The 26,064-nt window shown below is 53.4% G+C and overlaps 1 protein-coding gene across 1 annotated transcript in view; it reads left to right on the forward strand.

Annotated features, from left to right (window-relative positions):
* Positions 1–26,064, forward strand: part of Tmem132d (transmembrane protein 132D) — a 506,271-nt gene that overhangs the window by 430,436 nt on the left and 49,771 nt on the right. The window contains exon 5 of the mRNA XM_046445929.2: positions 552–695. Coding sequence (XP_046301885.1) covers positions 552–695 — 144 coding nt within the window. The remainder of the gene's footprint in view (positions 1–551; positions 696–26,064) is intronic.

Genomic DNA, 26,064 nt, shown 5'->3' on the forward strand with positions numbered 1-26,064 from the left:
GAAGGAAGCCAGAGTGTCAGACTCCTGTGTGTGTGAGGTGGCATCAGTCTCTAGGCTCCGGACCCCCTCGCCTTGCCTCTGGCTGGTAGTGGAAAGCTCAAGTCAGAACCTCTGTGTTCAAGTTCAGACATACGTAATGGGCTCTCTAATGCGTCCACTCAGGAGCCCAAGTTCCTGGGTTCAAATTCCACCTTCATTATTCTCTAGCTGTGTGGTTTGGGCAAGTTACAAAACTTCTCTGTGCTAGTTATAAAACAGGATGTTGGGATAATTGCAGGGTGGGCCTTTGTAAAGCATGGAAACCTGGTGCATGGTGAGATTTGAGAAGTGTTTGCCCTGTTAACTTGACTGGCTCCACAACCCTCCCCTGCCATATCCTCCCTGCAGAAATCCAGGGGAGGACAGAAATGGTCCCTTGGCCACCTCGGCCCTGGGCTGGTGCCGCAACACGAGTGCTGAACTTGGGTGGAGGGCTGGTCAGTGGCCGCGAGCGCAGGTGAGGGCTGGGCCACGCGGGAGCCAGGGTGATGGCTCTGTGTTTCCTCTTCCAGGAGGCGGAGATCCTCAACACAGCCATCCTCACTGGGAAGACGGTGGCCGTCCCCGTGAAGGTGGTCTCCGTGGAGGAGGACGGCACCGTGACAGGGCTGCTGGAGTCTGTGGAGTGCAGGTCGTCCGATGAAGACGTGCTCAAGGCGAGTTGGTCCCCGTCCCAGCAGCTTGGCCCACCCACTGGGGCCTGACAGCTGGCCCTCCCATCACCTCTGAGAATCCTGCCCCTCACATTTGGGGATCCCCCCCGGCCCCACACAGAGCAGGATCAAGGCTGCCCTGGAGGTCACCTCTGGGCCAGGCTCCCTCCTGACCCTTTCTGTTTTCCAAGTGCTTTGGGCCTCTTCCCAGCCCCTGGGGGTGTGGTGGTGGGATGCAGGTACCACTGTCCTCTTGGTGGCTGCATCAGGGCTGCAAGGGGCAGGAAGGAGGAGCCCAGGGGCTGGACTGATGGCCCGCAGCCCAGAATGATCTTACAGCCGAGCATTTGTGTGAAGTCAATGGAGATGTAAGTCCGCAATTTCGCCCAGCTCTGGTTTGCAACACTGGCCAAGGGAGACGAGGAACTCCCTCTGTTCCCAGTTCCCTGCCCAACCCACAAGTATCTACCTGAGAGAGTGAGGGATGGGGAGGGACGGCCCTCACCTCTCCTTTAAATTCCATTGATCCCTTCCTTCCTCGCAGCCTCCTCTTTCTCTTTTTAAATTAAATGCACAAGTGATTCAAGACAAAGGCACAGGGAGATGGATGAGGTGGGGGACTCAGGCTGGCTCTGCCGGGAACCTTGTAGCAGGCTTCCAGGCAGCAGAGGAAAATGGATTTGTGGAGCTACCACTGCCCAGTCCAGAGCCCAGCTGGCTGACCAAAGCAGTAGCACCTCCTTGGAGTGAGCACCCCAAAGCACAGGGAGCCAGGCCCCCACCAGCAGCCCCACAGTAGGCAGGCCCGCTCCTCTGAATCAGAGGAACTTCACCTCTCTGCATGGCAGGGGGCGGCCAGGGAGGGAGCCCCTGTCCCCCTAGAAAGCAGTCGGCAAATGCAAGCTGAGTCCACACCAGGTGCTGGGCCCTGGCTAGATGTTAGGACCACAAAACCAGAGGCACAATCCTGTCATTACAAGCTCGGAAAGAAGTCAAGGGTATAGGAAAAAGCAAGACCATGGGAGGCCCTCCATGATCCACCCTCCCACCCACGTGTTCCGGAATCTTCTTCTCGTCCAGAAGTGGTAGCTCCTTCCAGATGCTCTGGCCAATATCCTGGTTCATCCTCGATTTCTCTCTCTTTCTCTCATGTCCAATCTCTCAGCAAGTCCTGTTGCTCATGCTTTAAAATACATCTAGGATCCAACCCTCCTTCCCCAGTCTAGGGCACCACATCTCCCCTAGATCAAGGTGATGGCCTCCTTGCTGGCCTCCCAGGCCTTCCTTGCCCACCTGTGTCCTCTCCACAGCCACTGTGAACGCAGCAGCCAGGGTGCAAAGTGCAAATCCGTCACGACGCTCCTCAGCTCAGATCTCCTCCCCGCTTCCCTCCCACCTCCGCAGAGAAGCCCAGTGCCCACAGCCAAGGCCAAGCCCACGGGGCTGCACGCTGCCTGCTGCTGGGCCTCACTCCCACCTCGCCTCTCCTGTCTCTCTTTCCTGCTGTGCTGCCATCTTCACGTTGCTCCACAGGATGGGCACCCCTCCCTGTCTCTGCCTGGCCTCTCCCCGAGGTGTGTGGGCAGCCTGCTCCCTCAGTCCCCCTCTCAGCTGGACCCTCCTGAGTGCCATGTGCACACCTCAGGGACGCTGCGTGCTGTGCCTCTGCCTACCCACTCAGGTGCCTGTTTTTTGCCTGTTTCTTCCCGGATGCTCATATGCATCTTTGCATTTGATCTATTCCTCGTCTGACTCTCCTTCCTGGACCTTCCGTCCACCCCGTGAGGTCAGGGTCTGTGGCTCAGGGCGCCCACTGCTCTAGAGAATGGATCTGTGGCTGCAGAGTGGGCAGGGCACCTGCTGGCCTGCGGGGTGCTCGTCTGCCTTCTGTGTGGGGGAGACCCAGGCAGCCAGGGGGGCTAAGGGAGGAAGGGGAGCCGGGCTGCAGGAACCCCTCGGCCCCTGGCACTGTGATGCTCAGCAGCAGTGTTCTATTCAGACACCAGGATGATGCTCCTCTGGACTTGACGTCCTAACGCAGGAGCTGCGTTATGTGTGGCCGGAGTCAAAGTTTCAGTGGACAGGATAGCACATTTCTCCTCCCCCCGCCTGGCTCCTCCTCGCTCCTCTCCCCTGTGCCTGTCCGCCTGTTGCTGGACCTCCAGGGCGCTCTCAGAACGGCTAGTTGGGCACTTGACTCTGGGAGGCCAAGGGGCAGCCGTGGTCCTAAGGGCAGCGGTCACACTCAGCACCTGCCTGCCAGTACTCACTCCCCAACAGGAAGGCCCAGGCCACTTGACCCCACAGCCACCCTGTCATCACCCTTACTTTCGGGGTGAGGAAGCTGAGTGTTGGCACGTCCCCAGGGACAGCGCTCTTCAGTCTCATCCCCAAGCTGGTCCCCTCTGCCTCCATCACTTACCCCTGGAACGTGGTTGGCAAACTTGGCTGCCGTGGAACCCCAGGGCAGCCGTGTGGCTCTTGTGCAACAAGGACAGCATTGACAACCAGGTGGAATTCAGAGCTCAGTGTGCATGCGTTTCCCCTGGACGGCAGCCTGGCTGATTCATGGGCAGGTTGTCAGAGCCACAGTCAAGACTGTGCAGAGCTGAGAAGTAGGAGGGAGGTAAGATGGCCTCGAAGGGAAAGGGCCACCTGTTCTTAATGCAGGAGGTTATCCAGAGCCCCCACTGGTGGACTCTGAGGGGCCGATCCCCCCTGGGGGACGTCTGCTGGGGGACCCCGCTGTTCCTGCAGATGCCTGCAGACTCTCAGTCCTGGGACTAAGCACCATCCCTCATCACTGTGCTTGTTGAAGGAGCATGTGAGCTGTCTGTCCACTCCTGCGGATGTGTGTCGGAACACAGTGCTTAGATTGTTCTCCTGGATGTCGAAATCAAGACAAGTGGGGATTTCAGCTCCTGAGAAAGTGGAGAGATCTGGAAAATGGGACAAAACAGGTCAGAGAGGGACCGGCCTTGCCCTGTGTCCTGGACTGGCCGAGAACTGAATCCACTTCACCTGGCCCCATGCCCTGGGCAGCAGAGAGCATATTCCTATGGCACTCAGAGGCAGGTGTGACAGGCTTCAACACCACCAGCCATGAATGTCCCATGTGAAACCTCTGTCATCTAAGACCTAGAAAGAAAGAAGCCCCACGGGTCCCAGGCCACCCCTCGTCTAGAATTTACACAAAGAATCCCAGAGAACATGCAGACCGGGCACCACAAGCTCAGAAGATAAAGCCAGAGTCCATTTAAAGGAGTAAAGACCACAGGATGCAGGGTAGCCACAAGCCTCCAGCCCCACCCACCCGAAGGTGCAGGCTGCTGTCCCCAGGGGGAGGGCAGATGGGAAGAGTCGGGCCGGGGAGTGCAGCTCCGAGGTGCACTGCCCAGGGGGAACCCTGTCTGATGGACAGCAGCTGTGACTCCTCGCATTGTAAACGGACACAGAGGCTATGACAGTTCTGCCTCTGCACGGTGTGGGGAACATCTCTGAGAGTCACTGTGGCCACGTGGACGTTCACTCCTGAATAGGAATCTGCTGTGGGCCAGCTCCTCACTCCAAGGGCACCATCACCAATCCCTCCTGGATGTGCCTGTTTAGACCCCCATAAGGCTTCTTGAGCCTAGGCAGTGACATTGCTTAGGACCTCGCCCACCCCCAAATCCATTCTCAGTCCAGGAGTCACAGAGGTGCATTGAAAACGAGGGCCACGAGGAGGCGCCCGTCACACACCAAGTTCTTCCTGTCTCCCCGCCTCCCTCAGAGGCCTCTAAGGCCCATCCATCTCCCTCTGGCTTCCCGCCCCCACCGCCCTGCCCAGGTCCCCAGCCCCTCCTGCTCCAGGCCCTCCCTGCACCTCCTCTCTCCCATGGCCCTGTCGAGCTCTCTGCCTTGCTGCCTCCAGCCCGTGGCTCAGCTCCCCACAGCAAGACCACGGCTCCTCCTTGCTTTGTGCTTCTTCCTAGAACTGCCACAGAAACCTCAGGCCACTCTGGGCTGTGTGTGCCCATTGTCTGCCAGGTGAGGATGCCTGGTGTGTGACCCATCCCCCCGGGCCGCTCCCCAGTGGCCTTTTGGAGGCGATTCTGGGGAAAGTGTCCAGCGAAGAGGCTCCAGGAAAGGAGGGTGGAGGGGGCCATGTCACAGGCTGTCACAGAGGACTAGAAGGGGGACACATGTCTAACACGCAAGACACACAAAGGGCTCAGAGCCACGTGTTCCTCAGGCGGGGAAGGGACGCTGGGCCCTGAGGCAGGGATTTCCCAGGGCCTCATGTGCAAAGGAGGGACAAGTCCAGGATGGGCCAAGGATGACCTGCAGAGTTTCAAGAGCTGAACTGGTGGGCAACATTAGTCCCACTCAGGAGAGTAAGAGCAGGTGAGCATGTAGATGGTGTCCTGCACCGACAGGGGCAGGTCAAGACAAGGACAGGAAGGAAGGACCAGCCCACACTCCCTCCCCATGGTGGCCGTCTTCTCCCTAGACAGAGAAACACAGGACAGCAGTTAGGATCCTTGGGCAGCTCCAGTGGGGACAAGAGGCTCCGCAGCAGGGGCTCCTGGGAGCGGCAGGGGGCAGGTAGCCAGCGGAGCAGAGAGCCACTGTGCATCTCCACTTCCAGGGCCCGAGGCTGCAGGGCACAGAGTCAGGCTGTAATGCCCAGTGGCTGCAGGGTCGAGAGCTTCTGTTCCAGGGAACTTCATAGCGATCTCAATGCTGCAGGATCTGGCCTTTCCTAGGACTCCAGATCCTAGATGAGGCCTGACTTCCCCACGTCACAGTGGCCAGTCCTCAGTCGGCCTGTGTGGACATGACACAGACCTGGAGGGACTCAGGAGCCGGTGGGCCTTATTCCTCTCCATTGCTAGAATGAACCAGAGGCCTGGGACATGTAGTTCCTTGAGAAATAAACAATTTTTGGAAAAATGAATGATGAACTAAATCCAGGTTTATGTCAAGAGTTGGTGAACATCTACTGTTTTAAAAGTGTCAGACCCTCCGTTTCCTCTCCGTGGTGCTCCTGGTTCAACTGACTTGGTCAAAACACACACTTTGGGTTGAACGGGCTACTTGGGTGGAATCAGTTCGGAGGCGTGTTATTTGCTGCATGCTTGGATGCAGGGAGCCAGCTACTCAAAGTGGGTCAAGGGCGTCCTTGTGGGTGGTGGCCAGCGCCTTCCAGGTTCCTGACGGCCATGAGGGTGATCCTTACTGATTCTCCTTCATTGCTGTGATGGAAAGTATTTATTTGATGTCTAGGTCTGTGACTAAAAAGCAAATGCTGTGTGGAGAGGGGAAACATTGACAGCAGGTGCATTAAGGCATGTGATAGATGCCATAGTCATTCCAAAACCTCTAAATATGCAGGAAATTAAACCCGGTATCACCAGCAGAAAGCATGTAATTGGCACAAAGCTGTGGTATTTTCCTTTGGCGTCCAACCTCGGAAAGTCGTGCTGTGAGTGATTTAGAAGTTAGCTCTCCACTGCTGAGCCCCTGGCTCCACGTCCCGCTGAACATGGATCTGTGTGTGTCTGCTGTGACCGCAACCCCCACTTATATCAGGAAACCTCACTCATTGAGACAGTAGTGCCTAATTAGTGACCAGCCAGAGGCACGTTCCTGAACCCTGATACGGCAGAGTTTAGATCCATCAGGAGAATCAGAGGCAAACGGGTGTGCGTGAAGCCCTGCACAAGTGTCACTCACTCCAGAGGGTCCCTTCGTTTCCAGAGGGTGCCTCCATTTTCAGAGGGTGCCTCCATTTCCAGAGGGTTCCTCCATTCTTGGCCTTTCCGCATCTGTGATTTCTGTTGCGAGAGTTCACCTCAGAATCTCCATTTCAAATTTAGGGTGACTTATAGACTCTTCTTCCATCTTCCCCCAGGGGATGGTCTTTGATCCAGAGAGAGAAAGTGCTAAAAGATGTAATGAGTGTTTGTGACTGAGAGGAAGACCGTGCTTCAGGCCCTTTCCAGTGGAGCTAGGGAGGACAGATTGTCTGCAGGAGAGCTGTGGAGTCCACAGGGGGTGTGGGCGGGGATGAGTTCCCAATTCCCAACTGCACATTCCTCCTCGGAGCCTCAAGATCCTGAACAATGTTTCTCTTGACAAATTGTCCAGGAGAGCAGGCCCAGGGGCGGGCATTGAGGCCTCAGCTCGAGCCGGCCAGTAGGGACCAGTGGCCACCCCAGGCAGGATGGAGCTTTGGTGAAGAGCCAAGGCACAGCCTGGCCCTGGGGAAGGTGCTGGGCGATGCCCTTTCTACAAGTAAGACTGGAGACCCAGTGCAGAAGGTGAAGGGCCCACCCTCACGTTCCCAGCCAGGGTCCTGAAGCCTAAAGTAGGAACATGAGACATTCAACAGATGTCACTGGATTTCTCATGTGCTACAGAATCAGCCATGAGCAGAAACACCCCTGTTCTCAAGTTTCCAACTAGGGAAGCAGAGCTTCCTGAATACACTTGGCTCCTGGTGTCCTGTGATATAGCTCAGATCTGAAGCTCCCTTTGTGGAGGAGGAACAGAGAAGACATGCACAGATATAAACACACATGCACACGCACATGCATAGCTCATCTTGTGCAGCACACGTTTAGTAATGTATATATGTGTGTGTATGTGTGTATCCTATTTCTTACCTATCCTTTCCCATAGGTAAATCCTATAATTTCATATATGTGATTTCACAGTCTCCCCCATAGAGAGGAAAGGAGACATTCTCACGTGTCTCATGTCTAATGTGTGTTCTGTATGTGTACTTGTACAGATGCCACTTTACACACGTGCATCCTACGTCATATGTGATGGTCGCGTACCATGGGTCAGTACACACCCCACTCTCTGCTGGCTCCTCGGGGAGGCGTGTGTGTGCACGCACATCTGTGTGTTTTCCTTACTCATGGTGCGTGCGCTGATGTTGAAAGCAAGTCTAATTGGCATTAGTGAGTGGGTCTGTGAATGTCAGAGAGAACAGCTCGGGAGGTGGAAAATCAGTGAGAGTCCCTGAGGTGGGGAATCCTGGTGTATTTGAGGAGCCACACGCCCAGTGTAGCTGGAGAGCCGTGGATGGCAGCAGGTCGGGCTGACACGGGCTGAGGGTGAGTGAGCGGGATGGGGGAAGCCCTTGGGCCACACCCAGGGTCACGCTGAGGGCCGGCACAGTCTGACAGAGGCAGGGCTGGTGCTTGGGCTGCTCTGCTGCATGGCCTGCTGGTCACACACCCCTTGGTCCTGAACCCCCTCCAAATCTGAACCAGCTTCCTCTTGCTGCTGTGAGACCGTCTGCAGATGGTGGCATCTTGGCTCTGCAGGTGGGCACCCAGCACCATCTGGCTGGCAGAGGAGCTGTGGATGCTCTCAGGTGGTCCAGGGGAGGCTGTTGCTTGTCTCCTCCAGCTACAGAGGTGCCCACCTTCTCTGGCCCACGTCCCCTGCATTGCCAGAGCCATGCGCCTCTGGCCATCTCTCCCCGTCATTGTCCCTCACATTCTCTTTTGTCCCCTCTTCACATGTCAGGGCTGCTTGATGACACTGACCTTCCTGAACATCCCAGGGTAACTGCTGACCTTGTGTCCATCGGGTGGCAGCTGCCCTTGCTCCATCCGTGACCCTAAGCTGGCTTTACAGTGTAACCCAACCAGGAGTCTAGCTGACATTCCCCAGAGGGTCACCTGCAGGGCTTGGCACACCTTCTCCAATTCCAAAGTGACTAAACAGGGCAGAGGAGTCAGACCTGGTCACAGTTGGAGGCTTCCCGAGGGAGTGACGTCCCCCTCCAGACCGACCATCGCACATCTCCCAGTCGCCAGAGGGAGGTGTTGCCAGCTCGTGGGTGTCTCCTTCCTCATGCTGTGACAGTCTCCAGCAGGAACACAGCCCCCAGTGTCGCCTGCTCTCTGCCCCGATTCTGGAGCAGCCCTACTTCACCTTGCAGTACCTGGAAACTGGACGCTTTCCACCAGAAACCTCTCACCGGCATCTGCAAGCAGCATCAGGTCCTTTGTTAGTCTGGGTCCCAAACTTGCAGATTAGAGGTGGACTGTCCCCTGGAAGGTTGCTGGTGTGGACACTTCCAAGTGCTGGGAGTGGCCTGCTGGCTCCTTCCAACAGCTCAGTGGATAACACAGCTGCAGGACATTCCCAGAAACCAGATCTGCCCCAGCCTCCCTCAGACTCTTCCTTCTCCACAGAATCAGCCTCCCTATCCCACAAGCCCTCCTCCCTACCCACCAGCAGAGGGGACAGTGTCGGCTCTGCCGTCACTGAATGACACCCAGGCCTTCTGGAAGGTGGGTGGAGTCTTGGGATTTCAAATGGTGTGCAGGAGCCAACGCCCTCGTCACCATCACAGTGCCTATGGTGTCCCCATGAACACCCACAGCACTACCACTCCTGCTGAGCTCTCTGTCGCCCTTCTCTACCAGCCTCCCATCATCTGCCGATATGTCAATCAATCCACCATCTACTAATCAGCTACTGTCTATCTACTACCTTCTCTCATCTACCTTCCTATCCACCTATCAATCATCTATCATCTATCCCTCTATCAACTCTCTGTTCATCAGCCAACTACCTGTGGTCTATCTACCTGTTATCTATTACCTAGCAGCTCTTGGTCATCAGTCATCTACCATCTGTCAACCTTCTTCCTATCATCTACCTGTCTCTCACCTCCTGTCTCCTTTGCTAGTGCCCTGGGTAATAGACGGCCCAGGCCCAGAAGCTCAGCACTGGAAGTCACACAGATTATGTCCCAGGAGGGCCGTGGAGCTCACAGATGATGGCCATGTGCCCAGATGGGGAGATGTGAGAGGAGGGGACCTCACACAGAGGAATGGGAGTGTGAGAGGACAGTGGCACTGAGAACCTGGCTTGTCTGCAGCAGCACAGCTCAATTTGATTAACACTTTACTGGGGTGGAGAGGGTTGTCCTGGGCTTCTTAGAGTGGTCACCAGCATCCCTGTCCTCCCAACTAGGTGCCTGTGGCAACCACCCCAGCTCTGGTTGTGCCAGTTAGCAGGCATCTCCAGACACTTGTCCTCTGTAGACCAGAGTCGGCCCCAGGGGGGAACCACTGGGCAGGAGACATGACCAGCTGGAGCTTGTGACACTAGTGCTCTGTGCTGACTGTGCTTTACCTGTGCCTTAGTCATGCTGCAGAACAAAGATATCGAGGCCCCATGGTTTGGAGCAGCAGGTGCGTACTTCACCAGGAAGTCTGCTGTCATCTGGGTATGCCTCCAGGCCGTGGCTCACCCAGCTGGGTGCCTTCACACATCCTCAGTGAGCTGGAGAGTAGGCCCAGTGCTGGCCGGTCTAGAATGGCCTCCTTCATTCTGCTGGATGGCAGGCTGGGCTGAGAGGTGACTGGCCACCTGAGTGGCATTCTTCAACAGGCCAGCCCAGACTTGTTCATACGGCAATGGTGGAGTCCTAAGAGAAGGGTCCAGAGGGCCCCAAACCCACCAAGGCCTGCTCTTAGCACCAGCCCAGTTGTTGGGCTGGTTGGCCTAAGGCCATCCCACCAGTTCCAGGGGCAGGAAGCAGAACACCTTGTGGTGAGAGAAGCCACTCAGTCACGTTGTGAAGAGCCTGGGGAGGGTGGCTGGCAGGGCGGCTGCCCTGGCTCATCCCACAGGCTCTGGGCTGGGCTTACATCCTGGTGAGCACCAGGGTCCACGTGTGCAGTTGGAGACCTGGCTGGCCTCAGCAGAGAACAGGCTGTGGAGGGGGCAGGCATCAAGGAGGCTGCTCAGATATTGGCAGGCAAGAGATGATGAGTCCTAAACTATACAGGAAGGCAGGCTTGGACAGGCGAGGCCACTGTGAGCCACCGTGGAGAAATTCATTGGATGCCAGTCACCAGCTCAACGCAGTGGACAAGGCTGGGCCTGGAGAGGACACAGCAGGACCCGTGGGTGACACCCACTCCCTGGAGAGTGGAAAGTGGTCCATCCTCCAGAACACAGATACAGCAGTGTATGAAAGGGATGAGGACCAGTGACATTCAAGCCAGACACGCTGAAGCCGAGGGCTCTGTTGCAGAGAGAGTAATGCAGTCGGTGGGGTCAGCCTCGCTGTGACCTAGAGGTAGGAGACACTCTAGTGCACTGCTCGCCCTGGGCCACTTTTGAGAATCAGAGAAGAGGTTATTAGCAATCATTGTGCAAACCTGCCCTAGCCTGAGCAAACCAGGATGTGCGCTTCCCACGAACAGCCAGGGAGGACCTGCCTCACAGGCAGCAGAGGTCTGGCGGGCGGTGGGGGAGCTGGCACACACAGGACCTCAGCAGCAAGCCTCGGTGTGTCCTCTGTGGTCATGGACCCTGCAGCAGCGTCCTGCTGAATCGGAGCCTGCGCATGATGCTGTTTTCGAAGGAGCATTGACCCCCAAGGTATACCTTAGAGGGGACATGGCCAGGGCTCTGGATGCCCAGGCTGCACACAGAGCCACAAGGTTCTGAGGAAAGGCTGCATCCCGGACTCTCAGAGGTGGTGGTTTCTAAGGCCCAGGCCACACTGCAGTTAGATAATGAGAAGGTTCCACCCTTAGCAGCTCTGTGTTTGTTGGCATGTTCATTAGAACAACACGTATCTGGCAAACCCAGCTGTGATTTCGTGGGTATTTTTTCTTAGGATCAGACAACACTCCAAGAGCAGTTGGTATAAAGAAAAACCTGGTTGTAAACAGAAATGCAGGTGCCACATGGACGGGGTGACATGCATTGAGGTCTCACAGGAGCCACCAGGAAGTACTGCTTTCCCATGTGACATTGTAAAAGTGGGGGGTGTCACCACCAGCAGGGAGGCAGGGGCCTCTCCGGAGAAACGTGGGAGGCTGGGTTTCATGCCAGGTAGAGCCCCAGCAAAGGGAGAGAGAGTCCAGGTGCCACAGGAAGGTCCTGTGGCTCCCAGGAGGACGGAAGCGGCATCACTTCTGTGACCATGCGCTGGAAGCTGCATCCCTGGACACGGCTGCACCTCTGACCGTGTGAATCAGCAGTGGCCTATGTCTGTGGCGCAGGGCAGCAGCTGTGCGGATTCTGCTGTTGCTTTGTCTTGTTTTTGGTGCTCAGGATCCACCCGGGGCCTTGCACTTGCTAAGCATGTGCTCTGTCCTGAGAAACACCCCCACACTGTGCTAAAGAGACCTTTAAGTGATAATATCCAGACGTGGGTGCTTCCCTGCTGCAGCAGCACCCCACCTGGGCTCCCTCGGGCCAGCCCTCCCAGCCACGTTTGCTCTGGACTCCTGCCTGGACCCTGAGTGTGTATTAGGCTGATGTTTTCTGCTACAGTGAGAATCCCTGCCCACCATCTGGTGTGGCCTGACAGTAAGAATAGGTTTCTCTTGCTTGACGGTCCAGCACCTGCAGTCCTCACCTTCTTCCACGGGACGATGCAGGGATCTGGTTTCCCTGAGCTGGTGGCACTACATCCCCTGGGCTCTGCTGTGACCAGCGAGGGGAGGTGGGACAGGGTGGAAGGCATATGGGGTTCGATGGCCAGGCCTGAGGGTGGGGTCCTTCTGCTGGCATCCCAGTGGCTGGAACATGTGTGGTCTTGCCTACATGGGAGGGAGGGATTGAAGAGAAGAGAGCAGGGAGCCTGGAGTGGCAGGCGGTTGATTCTAACATGGCACTTGTCACTCAGTGTGAACTATGATCTATGCTCTGATTTTCCCCTTTTATATGAAATACCTAGAATGTATTAAGAGTTTAGTTTTACTTTAATTTTATGAATTCTGAACATTCACAAAACATTAGTATTATAGAAAATTAAGTCTGGATAAATGAAATTGTCTATTTTTGACTGGGTTTGCCATGGCTACTGCAATTAGCAAGTAATCATAAGAGCTCTACTTCCCACTCGGTGGCTATTCTGGTCCCGGCCCGGTTCTACATGACAGATGAGGACACTGAGGTACAGAGAGGTTAGGCATGCGCCCAGGCAGTCTGGCTCAGAGCAAATCAGAGAGACTCTTGATGAAGCTGGAGATAAAGGAAGGACGTGGGGAGGGGGCAGGGGGCGGTAGCAGTGAAAGCAGACTGCCTGCAGGATACAGGGGTCCATGCCCTGGGAAGATGCAGGGACAGAAGCCCAGGGCCCTTGTCCTTGGATGACATCTGGACCCCTTTCCACTGGGGCTCGCCTGAGCCAGGTGGTGGGAGAGTGAGGGTCCGAGTCCCTGCCTGAGGGGCAGAGAAGGAGGCGAGGCTGAGCCACAGCCCAGTGAACCTGAGGGACAGGGTTTAAGTGGGAGATGCACAGGGCAGCCTTGGGCTAGCCCGCTTTTAAGTCAGCAGGCTTCTGCATGCCCCACAGGTGGGCAGGCAGCATGCCCATCCTCCCTGGTGGAGGCCCCCACGGAGCAGCCCAAGAATCCTGCAGAAAGCTCTGGCACATTTCAAACCCCTCAGCTCCACGGCAGCAGGTCAGCCACTCAGTGCCCAGTCTGCAGCTCCAGTGCAGCTTCCAGGCGGCTCTGAGGAATTATAGTCAAGGCAGCTCAATTTAGAAGTTTTCCAGAGGGCTGTCCGCGAAATAACCTCTCAAAAACAAGAACGCTTCCTTAGATCTGTGTGCACCAAACTCCAGAGCAAAGTGGCTTAGAGTCAGTGATAAAGGAACATGGACGATGGGTGGAGGGTAGACAGCTGATGAACTGGAATAACAGGTAGATGATGGATGATAGACAGACACAGGTGATCAGGCGCATGATAGGTAAACAAATGATAGATGATAGGTGTCAATATGGAGGTAAACTTGAAGCAACTTTAAGTTGTTAAGGAAAACAACCAATTTTTAGTAGGCAGTTGAGAACACTGGAAATGCTGGATTTTCTGCTTTTCACTGTGAAACCAACTGGGTAAACACTCACCTCCTGTGCGGACCACTGAATCAGGCAGCTATCCGGGTCCTCTTGTTTCACGGGTTCTGTTTCATTTCCGTTTGTGTTTAGAAATCCTTTTGAATTGAAACGTGATTCTTTGCGCTGCCCTCTCGACTCTGGTGAGGACAGGAAACAGAGCCTTAGAAATGCTCTTCACGTATGCGTGGTCCTCGGCGCCCTGGGCAGCCGGCTAACCTCCTCCGTGCTTCTGTGCCGTAGCACAAATGGGCCCTGGAGCTTCTCTCCTCAGAAGTACAAGTGGGAATTCTACGCTCGAAGTTCAGCCTCAAGTTCAATTCAGAGAATATGCAGTAATTTAAAAAACAAATAGGTTCATCCCAGGTTCAACCTGGCTCAGGTTAATTGGCTTTAGACTTGAAATTCAGTGCGATGATTTCCACTTCAGTGCAGTGTGGTTTGTCTGGCAAATTAGTCCCGTCTCTGCCTCGTGGGCCTCGGCTCCCGGTCAGCTCAGGGCTGCAGTTCCTAATCTCAGAGCCTGAAGCAGAAGCACACTCCCCCCCACCTCCCCCAAGCTCTCGTCCTGTGTCCCTGCAGTTACCCTACCACATCTCTGAAGACTGCATAGGAAAGACAAGGTGTGCCCAGCCCCCTCAGTGTCCAGGACATCAGGGAGCCAGAGAGACAGGAGCAGGGAGCTGGAGGAGAGGGCAGCCCAGGCACCAGACGGCAGGTTCTCCCACTTCAGAGGGGCCTGTTCACGAGGCCAGTGAACTCAGTCGCCCGCTGCCATAGCCATGGAGAGCTGCTGGCCCCATCTGGACCCACCATACCTGCCCCCTGGCCTGGCCAGTACAGGAACCCTGCAGCATAGCCAGTAGCACCAGGCCACTGTGACAGCCTACACCAAAACCAAGGAGTCCTGCCCCAGGTGTCCTTGTTACCCATAAGCTGCCCGCAGAGGACGCTGCAGGTGGAGGACATGAAGATGAGCCGGGGGACAGGGGAGGGACTTGGGACTCTGCTCCCTTTTCTGTCTGCAGTGCCCGTCCCCTGCAATGTGAATGTGGCCTCCTTGTTCACTGGGAACATTTGGCTCAACACCAGCTGGGGTGTGGGTGGATTTGTGGGGTACCTCCTGTCATCCAGAAGGCCAGCATGTCCCAGAGTTCCAGGAAAAGCCAGAGAGAGGGTCCCAGGGCACAGGTGCTTCATAACCTCTGCTTGGGTCACGTCTGCTAGTGGCCCATGGGCCAACCCAGACCCCTGACCAAACCTGAGGTCAGGGAGGGAGACGCAGAATTTACCTCTGGGTGGGAGGGTCAGGGATGCCCTCCTGTCATTGAAAGTGCGTGTGACACAGCCTGAGGGATCTGTGGCCGTGTCACAGCCAGCCACACCGTGCATACAGGAATTGTTTGTAGAAGGTACCGAGGGGACTTTCAGCAGCGATGTTGACTGCACCCCTTCTTCACCCTCTTCAAGTCTTGTTTAAATGACACCTGAAACCGTCCTCTGCCGTTCATCCTGCTTAAAGTCTGATGTGCTTTTCAACATCACTCTCAATCCCATACCCCATCTATTCCAGACCATTTGCTATTTTCCAACGTACGACGTAAACTACTTATTATACAGATGTTTCCAGCTCTCGGTGTCTCAGTAGAATTCATGCCCTTTGAGAATGGCAGCCTGCGTTGGCCTTACTGGCTGGCACAGCCCAGTGGGCTCTATCCCAGGAGGCGCTCAGGAGGCCCTTGGCGAACACGGGGGTATTTTCAATGAATGAATGCATCATCGGCTGGGGAATTTACAAGTAAGAATGAGATAGTCCTACCTGCAATCCCACTGACAGGATTTAAGGGTTTTTTTTTTTCCCTTTTGCCCCATATATTCCTCATTTCCTGAAACCTTAACCTCACCAATTCTAGACATGAGCAGGGGCAAGGGTCCCCATCCCAGCACCACACTGACGAGGAGGCTCGAGTGCTTCTCAACCATACCATGAAAGGCCTCCCCTGGCTGTGTGGGTGTGTCCCCTCCAGCGTGCTCGGCAGCTTCCAGTCACAGGCTGGACACAACCCCGTGTTGTCACTCTGCTTCCTGACAGCGGGGTGGGCCAGGCCGGCCATGCGGGTCAAGGGCCGTGGTGCTGTTTCTGAGTGGCTCATCGCTGAACTTGCCCCTGTGCAGAGCTGCTCAGGCTCCCCTGCTGCCCTCCGCAAGGCGATCACCAAGAGCACTGGAGTTCCTCCTCCACTCCGAACGCCAGTCAGTCACCAGGGCCCACAGACTGTGCCGGCCGGGGTCTCTGGAGCAGGTCCTCTTCCCGACCCCTCTGCTTCCCCGTCTCCCACATGGCCACCACAAGGGCACACACACCGCCCTCCTGCCTCGAAGGGAGCGCCATGCACCCAAGAGTCTCACATGCTCTCAGAGGCCATGGCAGAGTCTCTAAATGGATTCTAATTCCCTCTAATGGAAGGAAACGTGTCCTCTGCCGTGCTGTGTGCTGGAGAGTCACCAGAGACAAGTGGCAGAGCCTTGCCCATCCCGGGAGGCAGGGACCCCTCTCTAGAGCGGGGACCGAGAGAGCGTGTTCCTGGTGTTCCAGCCCCTCCTCCCAAGGCCCAACTTTAGCACGGCCTGGGCTGGTTGGAGGGAAGTTGTCCTGAGATGTCAGGGGTCAGCATTCTGGGTCCCCAAAACCATTCTTCTACAAAACAGTCGCCCCCTCTGTACAGAACAGAGTGGTAGAGTCACACTGAGTGTGACTTCGTCATGAGAACCTACTGCTATGTGATCTTGAAGGGGGAAATATGCACAGAGAGGCAGGGATCAAATAGGTGGAGGGTTCTCCCACCGCTCACATGCTGGGGCACCACCTGGGCATAGGCCAGGAGGGAGCTAGAGTCATTCTCCCTGACCATGTCCCTTCCTGGATGCCCCTTGGTGCAGCACTGGCCATTTGAAGATTGCTAGGTTCATACCAAGTGACCCGAGCATGAGCCCTGTCCAAGGATCTCATGTTCAACCAAAAGAACCAACCAGGCCCCAGGATGGGAGGCAGCAGGACCATGCTGGAATCATGGGGACGGTCCAGCTTCAGTATGATGTCATCCCTTGGAGACTGTGAGCTGTAAGAGGTGCCTCACATCCTGACCCCTACATGGGATTTGCCTCCACTGCACCCAGAAGTGTGCTGGGCATGGGAACTACAAATCTTGAACCTAAGGACTGGTTATCGCTGACCAACAGGGACATGAAAGTCACCCCAGGGAGAGCAGCTATCATCAGAAAGACAAGTGCCAGTGAGGACCTGGGGGAAGGGCCCCTGAACACCCCGGAGGTGATATCACTGTGGACACAGCGTGGAGCTGCCACACAGTTAAAACTGGAATTGCCATGCCAGCCAGCAGGCCCACTGCCCAGTAAAAATCCACAGGAAATGAGATCAGCACGTCTAGGAGACGCTTGCTGTCTTGGGTCATTGCAGCACTAACCACAGCAGTCAAGAGATGGGGACAGCCCAAATGCCCCTGAGCCAATGAATGGCTAAGGCAAGTGTGCTGCCCATCTACCGGGGAGTGCCATTCAGCCACACCCAGAGGTCAGAGGCTGACCGTGAGCAGCAGAGCGTGGCCTCTAGGATGTGAGGCCAGATGGAAAAGCAGGCACAGGAAGCCTACTGCATGATCAGCCGTGCATGAAGGTCTAATAAGTGTCAGATTCACAGAAGCAGCAAGTAGAACAGCAGCTACAGGGTCCAACTGGGAGGAGGAAGTTCAAGAATGTACTGAACAATGTAGCAGCTGCGGTTAATAATGTGCTACTTGTTTGAAAATCACTAAGAGCATTTCCAGTGTTCTCACCACACACTCAAAAATGCTAAGTTTGTGGGGTGATGCCCGTGATGGCCCTGTCCAGCCCTTCCATTAGCTCTGCAGGTGTCAAAGCACCAGGCTGGGTACCATGAGGTCAGGCAAGTTTTGTCAGATGGAACCATTAATTCATGAATTTACAATCAGTGTAAAAAGAAGAAAGAGCTAGATAAACTAGCAACAGGAAGCTCGGTGGACCCAGACATGGCCTTCGCAACAGAGAAGGATTTGGGAAGCCAGTCAGGAGCAGAAGGAGGATGGCGCTGCCTGACGAGGACCTCACTCTCCCAGCACCCTGCCCGTGCCCACATGGCTTTCTCCCAGAGGAAGGAATGGAGGTGCATGCTGTTAAATGGCATTACCGTATGAGCAGTGTAGGACGGCGTCGGAACCCGCTGTTGACATCAAGCTCCTCTTGCTCCAACAAGCAGGGACATCATCCATCCCTTCATGAGGCCCAGGTGTGACTCTGGGTAAGTGTTTATAAAGCCAGGCTAATGTTTAATAAAATGCATTTATAAGTATTTCCTTCTTGTTTTGAACCACAACTTATATAGTTACTCCAGACTTCAGGCAATATGGAGATGGTCTTGCCTTTCTTCAGGACACTTGAAAAAAAAATTATAACTTTTCCTCCCATCCTCAGCAATGCAGACTGTAGAAAGAGCTGGGTATTTGCAAGGGTAGACAAGTCCATTAGGGAGCAGTTAAATCTCTCTCCTAAAGAGCCAATTAATGCATTCGTCATTGTGGACATTCATAAAAATAATCATGGACATTTGTGTCTCGGTTCCTAAATGGGAAGTGACAGTCTATGAATTAGCGGCAGAAATGATATGATCGAGACAAAGCGATCCGAGAGGAAATTGAGACTTCAGGAAGGAGGTGACAGGATTGAACACCAGCATAAATATAAATCACAAAAGAAGATTGGCTTAATGCAGTATGCGCCTCCAAAGCTGAAGGTGCTAAAAAGACCATCCACTCATCAGATGAAGGATCCCTCAGCCTGGAAATCTTTGGTGAGAAAAATCCTGGCTCCGAACAAAAGGAGTTAGCTGATATGAGAAATAACCCATCAGCTGGGAACATCCGGGCTTATGGATTTTAGGTGCAATACAAGAAATACATCTGGGAGCAGAAAGTATCATGCCCTTCATCTCAACAGTCGTTTTTCTTAAAACAGTCCATTTCAAAGACTTGTTGGAGCCATCCCTAATTAATCTACCCACAAGTCGCTGCGGCTCATTTGCTCACACCCCACGGCTGCCATCCACACCCAAGTCTGGTGGTGAATCAGTCGCTGCTGCGAGGAACTCATCTTTTATTTATTCACAGTTTGCATATGGCAAGGGCTTTGGGAGCTGCGTCCCTCTTTGTCTCACCCCTGACCTGGAAGGAGCAGCTCTAAATGAGAAAGGCTTAGGAGAATTCATGCTTATTCATGGAAAAGTCAGACCACCCTGGACCCAATTAAGAACTAGCTGTGGTCCAGCGTGGCGCCCCGAAGTCTGCACACGAGCACCCCGTGGCAAGCAGGAAGATCATAGGTGGTAAATGGATCTTCCTGAGATACAATATTTGCGTATGTATTCAATGTGTCAAAAAATATATAAGTAACACATCAAAATTAGGATTGCAAATATTTTCCTTAGAAGAAGATTATGGGGATAATAGCAGCAGTGGCGGGGTGTTGAGACCCAGCAGGCAGAACAAGAACCTGGTATATGCTGGTATTTCCTGGTTATGACTAACCTGGAAAGTCCTGCAGCTGAAAACACTTTGCTTCGTTCGACAAGTGTTTCTGGAAACCCCTCTATGTCGACCCCACTTCTAAGACTACAGAAGTACAGAAGTGAGCAAAACAGAGGAAGGAGCTCTTTACTTTGTGTTCTAAGAGGTGTACGTGTCATTCGCGATAATATCTAAGGACATCAGTGGATCAGACTAAACGTGTTAATAGAAAAGGTTACAATCCAGTCTGCATGATGTCAGGTTCAGACATTGGCAGCTCTAGACGAGGCTATGTCGCAGCTGCATGCTGTCAGGGCTCCAGGCCGGTTTCCCAGACACCCCCTTGACTCTGTATCACAACGTCCTCCTACCATCACGTCTCACAGTTAGGTTGCCTCCTGGCTGCAGCAGATATTGTGTTCAAAACTCTCGGTGCGTAGCCAAGTGTAGGATGAGTGTCCTCTTAGACAGTAGTTCTCAAAGTACAGCCTCCAGACCAGCATCTCCTGGGAGACTGATAGCCATATCCTGCCCCATAGCTACTGAATCAAAATCTCTGGGGCTGAGGCCCAGCAAAGCCCTTCAGATGTTGAGCTTTAAAAACCACTGCTTTCAGAAAATTCTACTTAGATAAAAGCAGCCAGGTTTCAGCAAGATGAGTTTGGACTGCAGATTGCCAATAAGACAGAAAGCAGGGTCGAGGGCTAGGGCCCTGGCTCCTCTCTTGAACACAAGCTACGGTGATGGGAGTGGGCATGGCTAGAGAAAAGGTTCATGTAGTTCAGTGGGTCTCAAACAATAGCAGTTCCCCACTAGGGACATTGGCAATATCTGGACTCTTCTGTGGTTGTATCTAAAGCAGGTCGTGCTACCAGTCTCTGGAGGGTAAAGGACTGGGTGGCACTGAGCAGCCTTTGATATAGAGGACAGACACAAAGCAAAGACTTCCCCAGCCCAACACTCTCACAGGGTTGGGGGCCTCTGGGTTAGATGAGCTTGAAGGCACAGCCCAGCTCTGGGAGTCTCCCCCACACATAAACCTGAAATCGTGCCCAGTCACGGAGGCCAGACATAGAGACACCTTCCTGTGTGACGGCACACATAGGAGAGATATCTAGACTCAGAGAGCCCAGAGAGCCTGAGGGAGGATCAGTGGTTTCCGGGGGTGAGAACAGAGTGGCTGCTGATGGGCATGGGCTTCTTTGTTGGCTGGGGGGATCAGGGAGTGGTGACGGTTGCAGACTCCTCACCCACTGAGCACTAGATCTTTATGGAGGTGGATTATATCTCCCTGAGTCTTTAGTGATTAAAAAAAAAAAGAGTTGGATTGAAGAGCTGAACAGAACATTCTTTAGTGAAACCACTGTCCCAGCTCTTAGAAAACCTGGGCTATACCTGAGCTTGTTCCCCAGGGAACACACTTTTCAAGAGTAATCACGACTTTCCTCCTACTGACTCTCAATCTGTCCTTTCATCTCGGTGAATACAGCTGTAATGCCCACCTTTTGCAAAAGCCTTGATTGTTTTGGAGACCACTCAGAGCAGAGGAAAAAGATTCATTTCCAACACCTCTCTTCAGGAGGGCTCACTCCTTCCACCCACAAGTATCTGGGGACCAGCAGCCGCATGCCACCTCTTCTGATGACCACCGTCTCCAGCTAGTTCTTTGCACTTCAAAGAGGTCCCCTACTTGGAAACACAACCCGGGGGCCAGGTCAGCTATCAGAGGGCAATCTGCTATTTGAACTCCAAATTAGACGACTTTAGTGTTTAAGAGACATGGGCCTGTAGATCCGTCATGCCCAGCATTGTGCAAAGTGGGTAGAAATAAATTCCACAATGTCCGAGGGATGTGCGAGGAAGTGGGCTTTCACGGGGGGAAAGCTCCTGGCCCCTCACCACTACAAGGAGAGACATGCTGGGCCAACTGTGGACTGGATGCCAAGGAGGGACGCCACTCCTAATTGCTGCTGCAGGTGTGAAAGCCACCTGCCACTGGTCTTGGATGCCAGGTGTTTATGGGAACCGTCTGGGGAAGTTATCAGCCAGTAACTAGAGACAGAGGGTAAAGGGGAGCAGCTGCCTCTCCTACCAGAGCCAGCAGGCCCTGAGCTGCAGAGCGGTGCCCCTGCTGCAGATGGCCAGCAAGGCTTGTGTCCCTGAGCTTGGCTCACTCCCCATCAGCGTGGCCTTGGTCTCTGGAGGAGCAAGCACACTCTCTGGAGTTGGCAGCTGTTCCTGGGGTGGCCCGTAAGTGTGTGTAGTAGTTCCCACAGAACTTCACGTCAGCTCCATGTTCTACTTAAAAACACATTAATTTTTGGTTTTGCTTCTGTGCTTTAGTAATCATGCAACATGGGCCAGTGTACACCGCGTTAATATTAAATTAGTTGCCAATGTTTAAGTTCTTAGATAGTTGACCTTCACTTGTTCTAGAAAGCCCACTGCCCCCAGCCAAACACTAGTGGAGCCCAGATACAACTGTTCTTGCAGCCCATAGGGGTCTTCACTCTGCACTGTCGCCAGCTGCCCCCAGAGAGCCCCTACCCTGCACCCAGGAGACTTAAGAACCCCTGTCAGGCGAACCCTTGCACCCAGAGGCCACCCTTCTGTTACCTGCCCTCTGCCCTGGTGGCATCTGCACCAGAAATGCCTGCTTTAAAAATCACACACAGAGCAGGCGCAGAGGCACACACCTGTGATCCCAGCTGCTCCGGAGGCTGAAGCAGGAAGATGCCAAGTTCCAAGCCAGGCTGGGCAGCTCAGGGAGACCCTGTCTCCAAATAAAAAATAAAAAGGACTGGGGATGTGGCTCAGTGGTAGAGTGCCCCTGGATCAATCCCCAGAACCACAACTAAAATCAAATCCTGAAGACCAAGCTGACTCCCTGATGACACGCTCTCTAACTCCTCACCCCAGCGAAGCGCTTCCTCGCCCACAAAATAGTAACTGGAGCAGCTGCTGTTTCACGTGGTGGGTGTGGGAATTAAGATAACGTGACAGGTGGGACGGTGGCCCAGTAGGTCAGAAGTGGGGGAGCAGGGCCTGGCCCCTCTTCCTGACCCGATTTCCCATCAAGGCCACCCTTGGACCCAGTGGGAAGGGGACATGTGTCCTCTGATGTGATCCTCAGAGACTGGCTTCCTGGGACGACAGAGAACCTGTCTGGAGCCCAGAGAGAGACCCCAGCAGGGCCAGAGGCTGGTCTGAGCCATCTCAGTGGCTGCTGGACACAGGAGGCAGAGACTGGAACACTGGAGCAACGTGGACTGCATTCTTTTAAAAAGTATTTCATTAGGGCATTGTAATTATTACATAATAGTGGGGTTCACTAGGGCATTGTAATTATTACATAATAGTGGGGTTCATCTTGACAGAGTCACACATGCGTGGAATATTATTGGCTCCATTTCAGTCCCAGAGCTTCCTCGTCCTCCACTCCTCCTTCCCCGGTTTCCCTTCCTCTATTCTCCTGGTATTCATTTTGTTTATTAATCATTTTTTGATTCGTGCTTTATAGATGCACATAAAGGTGGGGTTCCTATATGCACAGGGCACGATGTGGTCAATTTCACCCCACCCTTTCTCCCTTTTCCTGACCCTCCTCCCTCCCCTTCCATCCCCTCCCTCCCTCCACTGGTCTCCCTGCTATTTCCACGGGATTCTCCCCTTCCTCCCCTCCCTTTGCTCCAGCTTCCTCATATGAGGGCAAACATTCGGACCTTGACTAATTTCTAATTTCTGAGTTAAATAAACTCAGCATGATATACCCCAGTTTCATTATTTCATGCTTCTTTATGATTTTATGACATCCACTGGGGATGTGGAGTTATGTAGGATACACAGGATGGTGTATATCTACCCCATTCTCTTTATCTCTTCACCTTTGGTGGGTACCTAGGCTGGTTCAGTGCTTGGTCGTTCTCTTCAGAGCTGCCATAATTCTCCATGTGGCTGTGTCCTTATAGTGTGCTGATTTTAGACCTTGTGTGTAAATTCCAAGGAGTGGGATACAAATACCATAATAAGTGAATGGGCAAAAGAACTACACAGACTTTTCTCAAAAGAAGCAATACTGACAGTCAACAGAATACATGAAAAAGTGTTCGATGTCGCTAGCCATCAGGGAACTAGGAATCAAAACTCCATCGGGATTCACTGCAGTCAGAATGGCAACTATCATGAATGCAAATAATAAAAAGTGCAGGTGAGGATGTTGGGGGACAGGTATACTTCTCCATCTGAGGGACTACAAATTAGTACAACCACCCTGGGAAGCAGCGTAGAGATTTCTCAGTCTAGGAATGGACTCTCCATGTGACCAGGCTGTCCCACTCCTCGGTACCTATCTGTAACGAATCATTCCTAATTTGTCCCTCTTTTAAATTTTTCCTGCTACCTCCTGCCACAGACTCTCGTGTTTATGCAAACAGTTGATAATGAAGTTCCCACATGTAATTTCCTCCTCTCTTCCCCCTTTCTACCACCACTCTAAGCACCATCTCCTCCCAGGTGAGTGTCTATGGCTCCCTGGGGACTTTGTTGGTCTCCAGTTACCCTCTTCTGACCATCCTGAACTCTGACTTTTCCCCAAAACTATAAGCCCCACCTTCCGCTCTCCCAATCCTAAGGAGCCTCAGGACCCTGAGCTTGCTACCACCCCATCAAATTCGATTTTTCCAGCCAACTGAACTCTGCTTCCAGCTTTCCCTCTGCACCCAGGACCCCGCTCCTGGCCAGAGAACATCCAGCTGGACAGCAGATACTTTGACGGCTGCGGAGGAGAAGCCATGAAATTATATATCATACATTTAAATCCAAGATTAATTACGATTATCTGAGAAAGTACATTATGTTCTTAATAATCATTACCATTTGAAAGTTATGCAGGCATTAGGACGACCAGATGGTTTGGGGTTTTATTTTCAGCTAACATTCAGTTTTTAGGTTGGAATTCATATCAGCCAATGTATTTTTATAAACCTTGTATGTTTCGTTTGTATTTTTCGGTAGCCGTGGTTTCTATAGTGTTGGCATTATGTTCCCAATTCATAAAAATGCATCGGTGACTTAACACAGATTAATTGAAGTGTGAAATCCAGTAATTAAGCTGGTGTATCTAGACTGATGGCATGAACGCAGTGGTGGATTGAATTTGGTGCATAAATTGCGATGCCCGGGGCCCAGTGATGGAGGGAAAGCAAAGCAAAGCCTTTCGCACCAAATGCACATCATGGCTAAAGGTAAGGAGAGCACAGCTGCATCCTCAACATCACAATCTGTGTGCTCCTCCCATCCCAAGAGAGGACACTGCCTGCAGTCCAAAGCCTGCAAGGTCAGGTGCAAGCGGGATGCCCCACGCTGGAGGGAAGCTCCAAGGCTGGCGTTGGTAAGCTCCTGTAGCAGACATGCTGAGTATGGAACGTGATGGTCCGTACCTGCACATTCCTGCAAATACCTCGTTGTGCAGTTGTAAGGAGCTGTTGATGGGTGTGCTGTGTACAAAACGGCTCTAGGTGTGTACATGCACTCTGTGTGCATGAGGAGGAGATACAGATGACCCTGAGTCCAGCTCTTGTGGTCAGTGATGTGTGTCCTGCTCTTGGAAAGAGTGAATATGCTCAAAGGTGTCCTAAGAATGGGTTCATTCAGTGGGGGACATGGAGACATGGGCAGCGATTAGATTACATAACTCAGAGAAAACAGTTGGCAATAAAAGCCACCCGAATGCTCTGCATCTGGGGACATTCCAAACATCCAGAACTGTTAGAGCCAACACGCTCTAGCCGCCTTCTCTAATGAGTCTAAGTTAAAAATACAAAGAACAAGGAAGAAAAAGAAGCAGTGGGTGAGGAAGATGGCTGAGGGCACCAGCCAGCTCCCACTGAGCCAGCAATGGGTGCTGGGGAGATGGCACCGACGTAGGATCCCTCTTATAATATAAGTATCATTATTCTGAAGTTTTAAGGTGCATGTTTTATTTATGAACCCGTGACTTGTACCCCAATCAGCAAACACCCACTAGATGATCTGAGGGTGCCAATGTCAAACAGCACCCACAAGCAGGGTGCCATCTTTCATACAAGCCTGTCAGTCATGCACCGTGCTGGGTGCTTAGGAGTCAATACTTGTTGATTTCATGAATAAACCAATGTCATCTCATCACAGACCCTAATATAAATTGCAAAATTCACGAGACTTAACCGCGTTTTTCACGGTTTCTGGTGGAGGCAGAATCCTTAATGTGAGTGGCTGCAGAGTCCCTGCTTTCTGGCCCTGCTGGCCACCTCTCTCCTCGCCATCTCCTCTCCTCGCTCTCTGCCTGCTCCACCGAGTCCCACAGAGGTCCCTTATCTGTTTCCCTCGGCTTCCCTGGAGCCTTGGGGTATCTCAGAGTGGCCTGTGGACCAGTGTCCTCCTGTCAAGCTGTGCTCAGCCGCCAAAGTCAAGGTGATGTGTCCCCAACCTTAACTGTAAGGCTGATTGTGACGTCCACAGAAGATCTGGAGCTGGACCCTGCTGGTGGAGTGCTCTGCGTTTGCCGTGGAGTGTGAGACACCTCAAGAGATGGGCCTCCATCGTCAGGCCCCAAGACACAGTGGGTGGAAATAATCAGGGTGCAGAGCTCTCCCTGCACCCTCCCGGCACAGCATGGAGCGCACTGACGTTGGCTGTGACCCAGGCGCCCTGGCCTAGCCTCCCAGCTTTTATTTGCTTCAGGTGTTCAGGCCGCCGCCTCCCGTCCTGCCACTCACAGGCTCCATGTCTCGGGAGTAAGAGCACAATTACATCCCTGCTCGGTCAGTCCCAGGCCTCCAAGTAGCCCACATGCAGGTCCTGTTCATGGGCACCTAATGTGCTCCTTCGTGCCTGGCACACAGTTGCATGCCAAGT

The sequence above is a fragment of the Marmota monax genome, unplaced genomic scaffold, assembly GCF_021218885.2.
Source record: "Marmota monax isolate L192 unplaced genomic scaffold, Marmota_monax_Labrador192_F-V1.1 WCK01_AAM20220418_F8-fsc00200, whole genome shotgun sequence".
Taxonomy (NCBI): Eukaryota; Metazoa; Chordata; class Mammalia; order Rodentia; family Sciuridae; genus Marmota; species Marmota monax.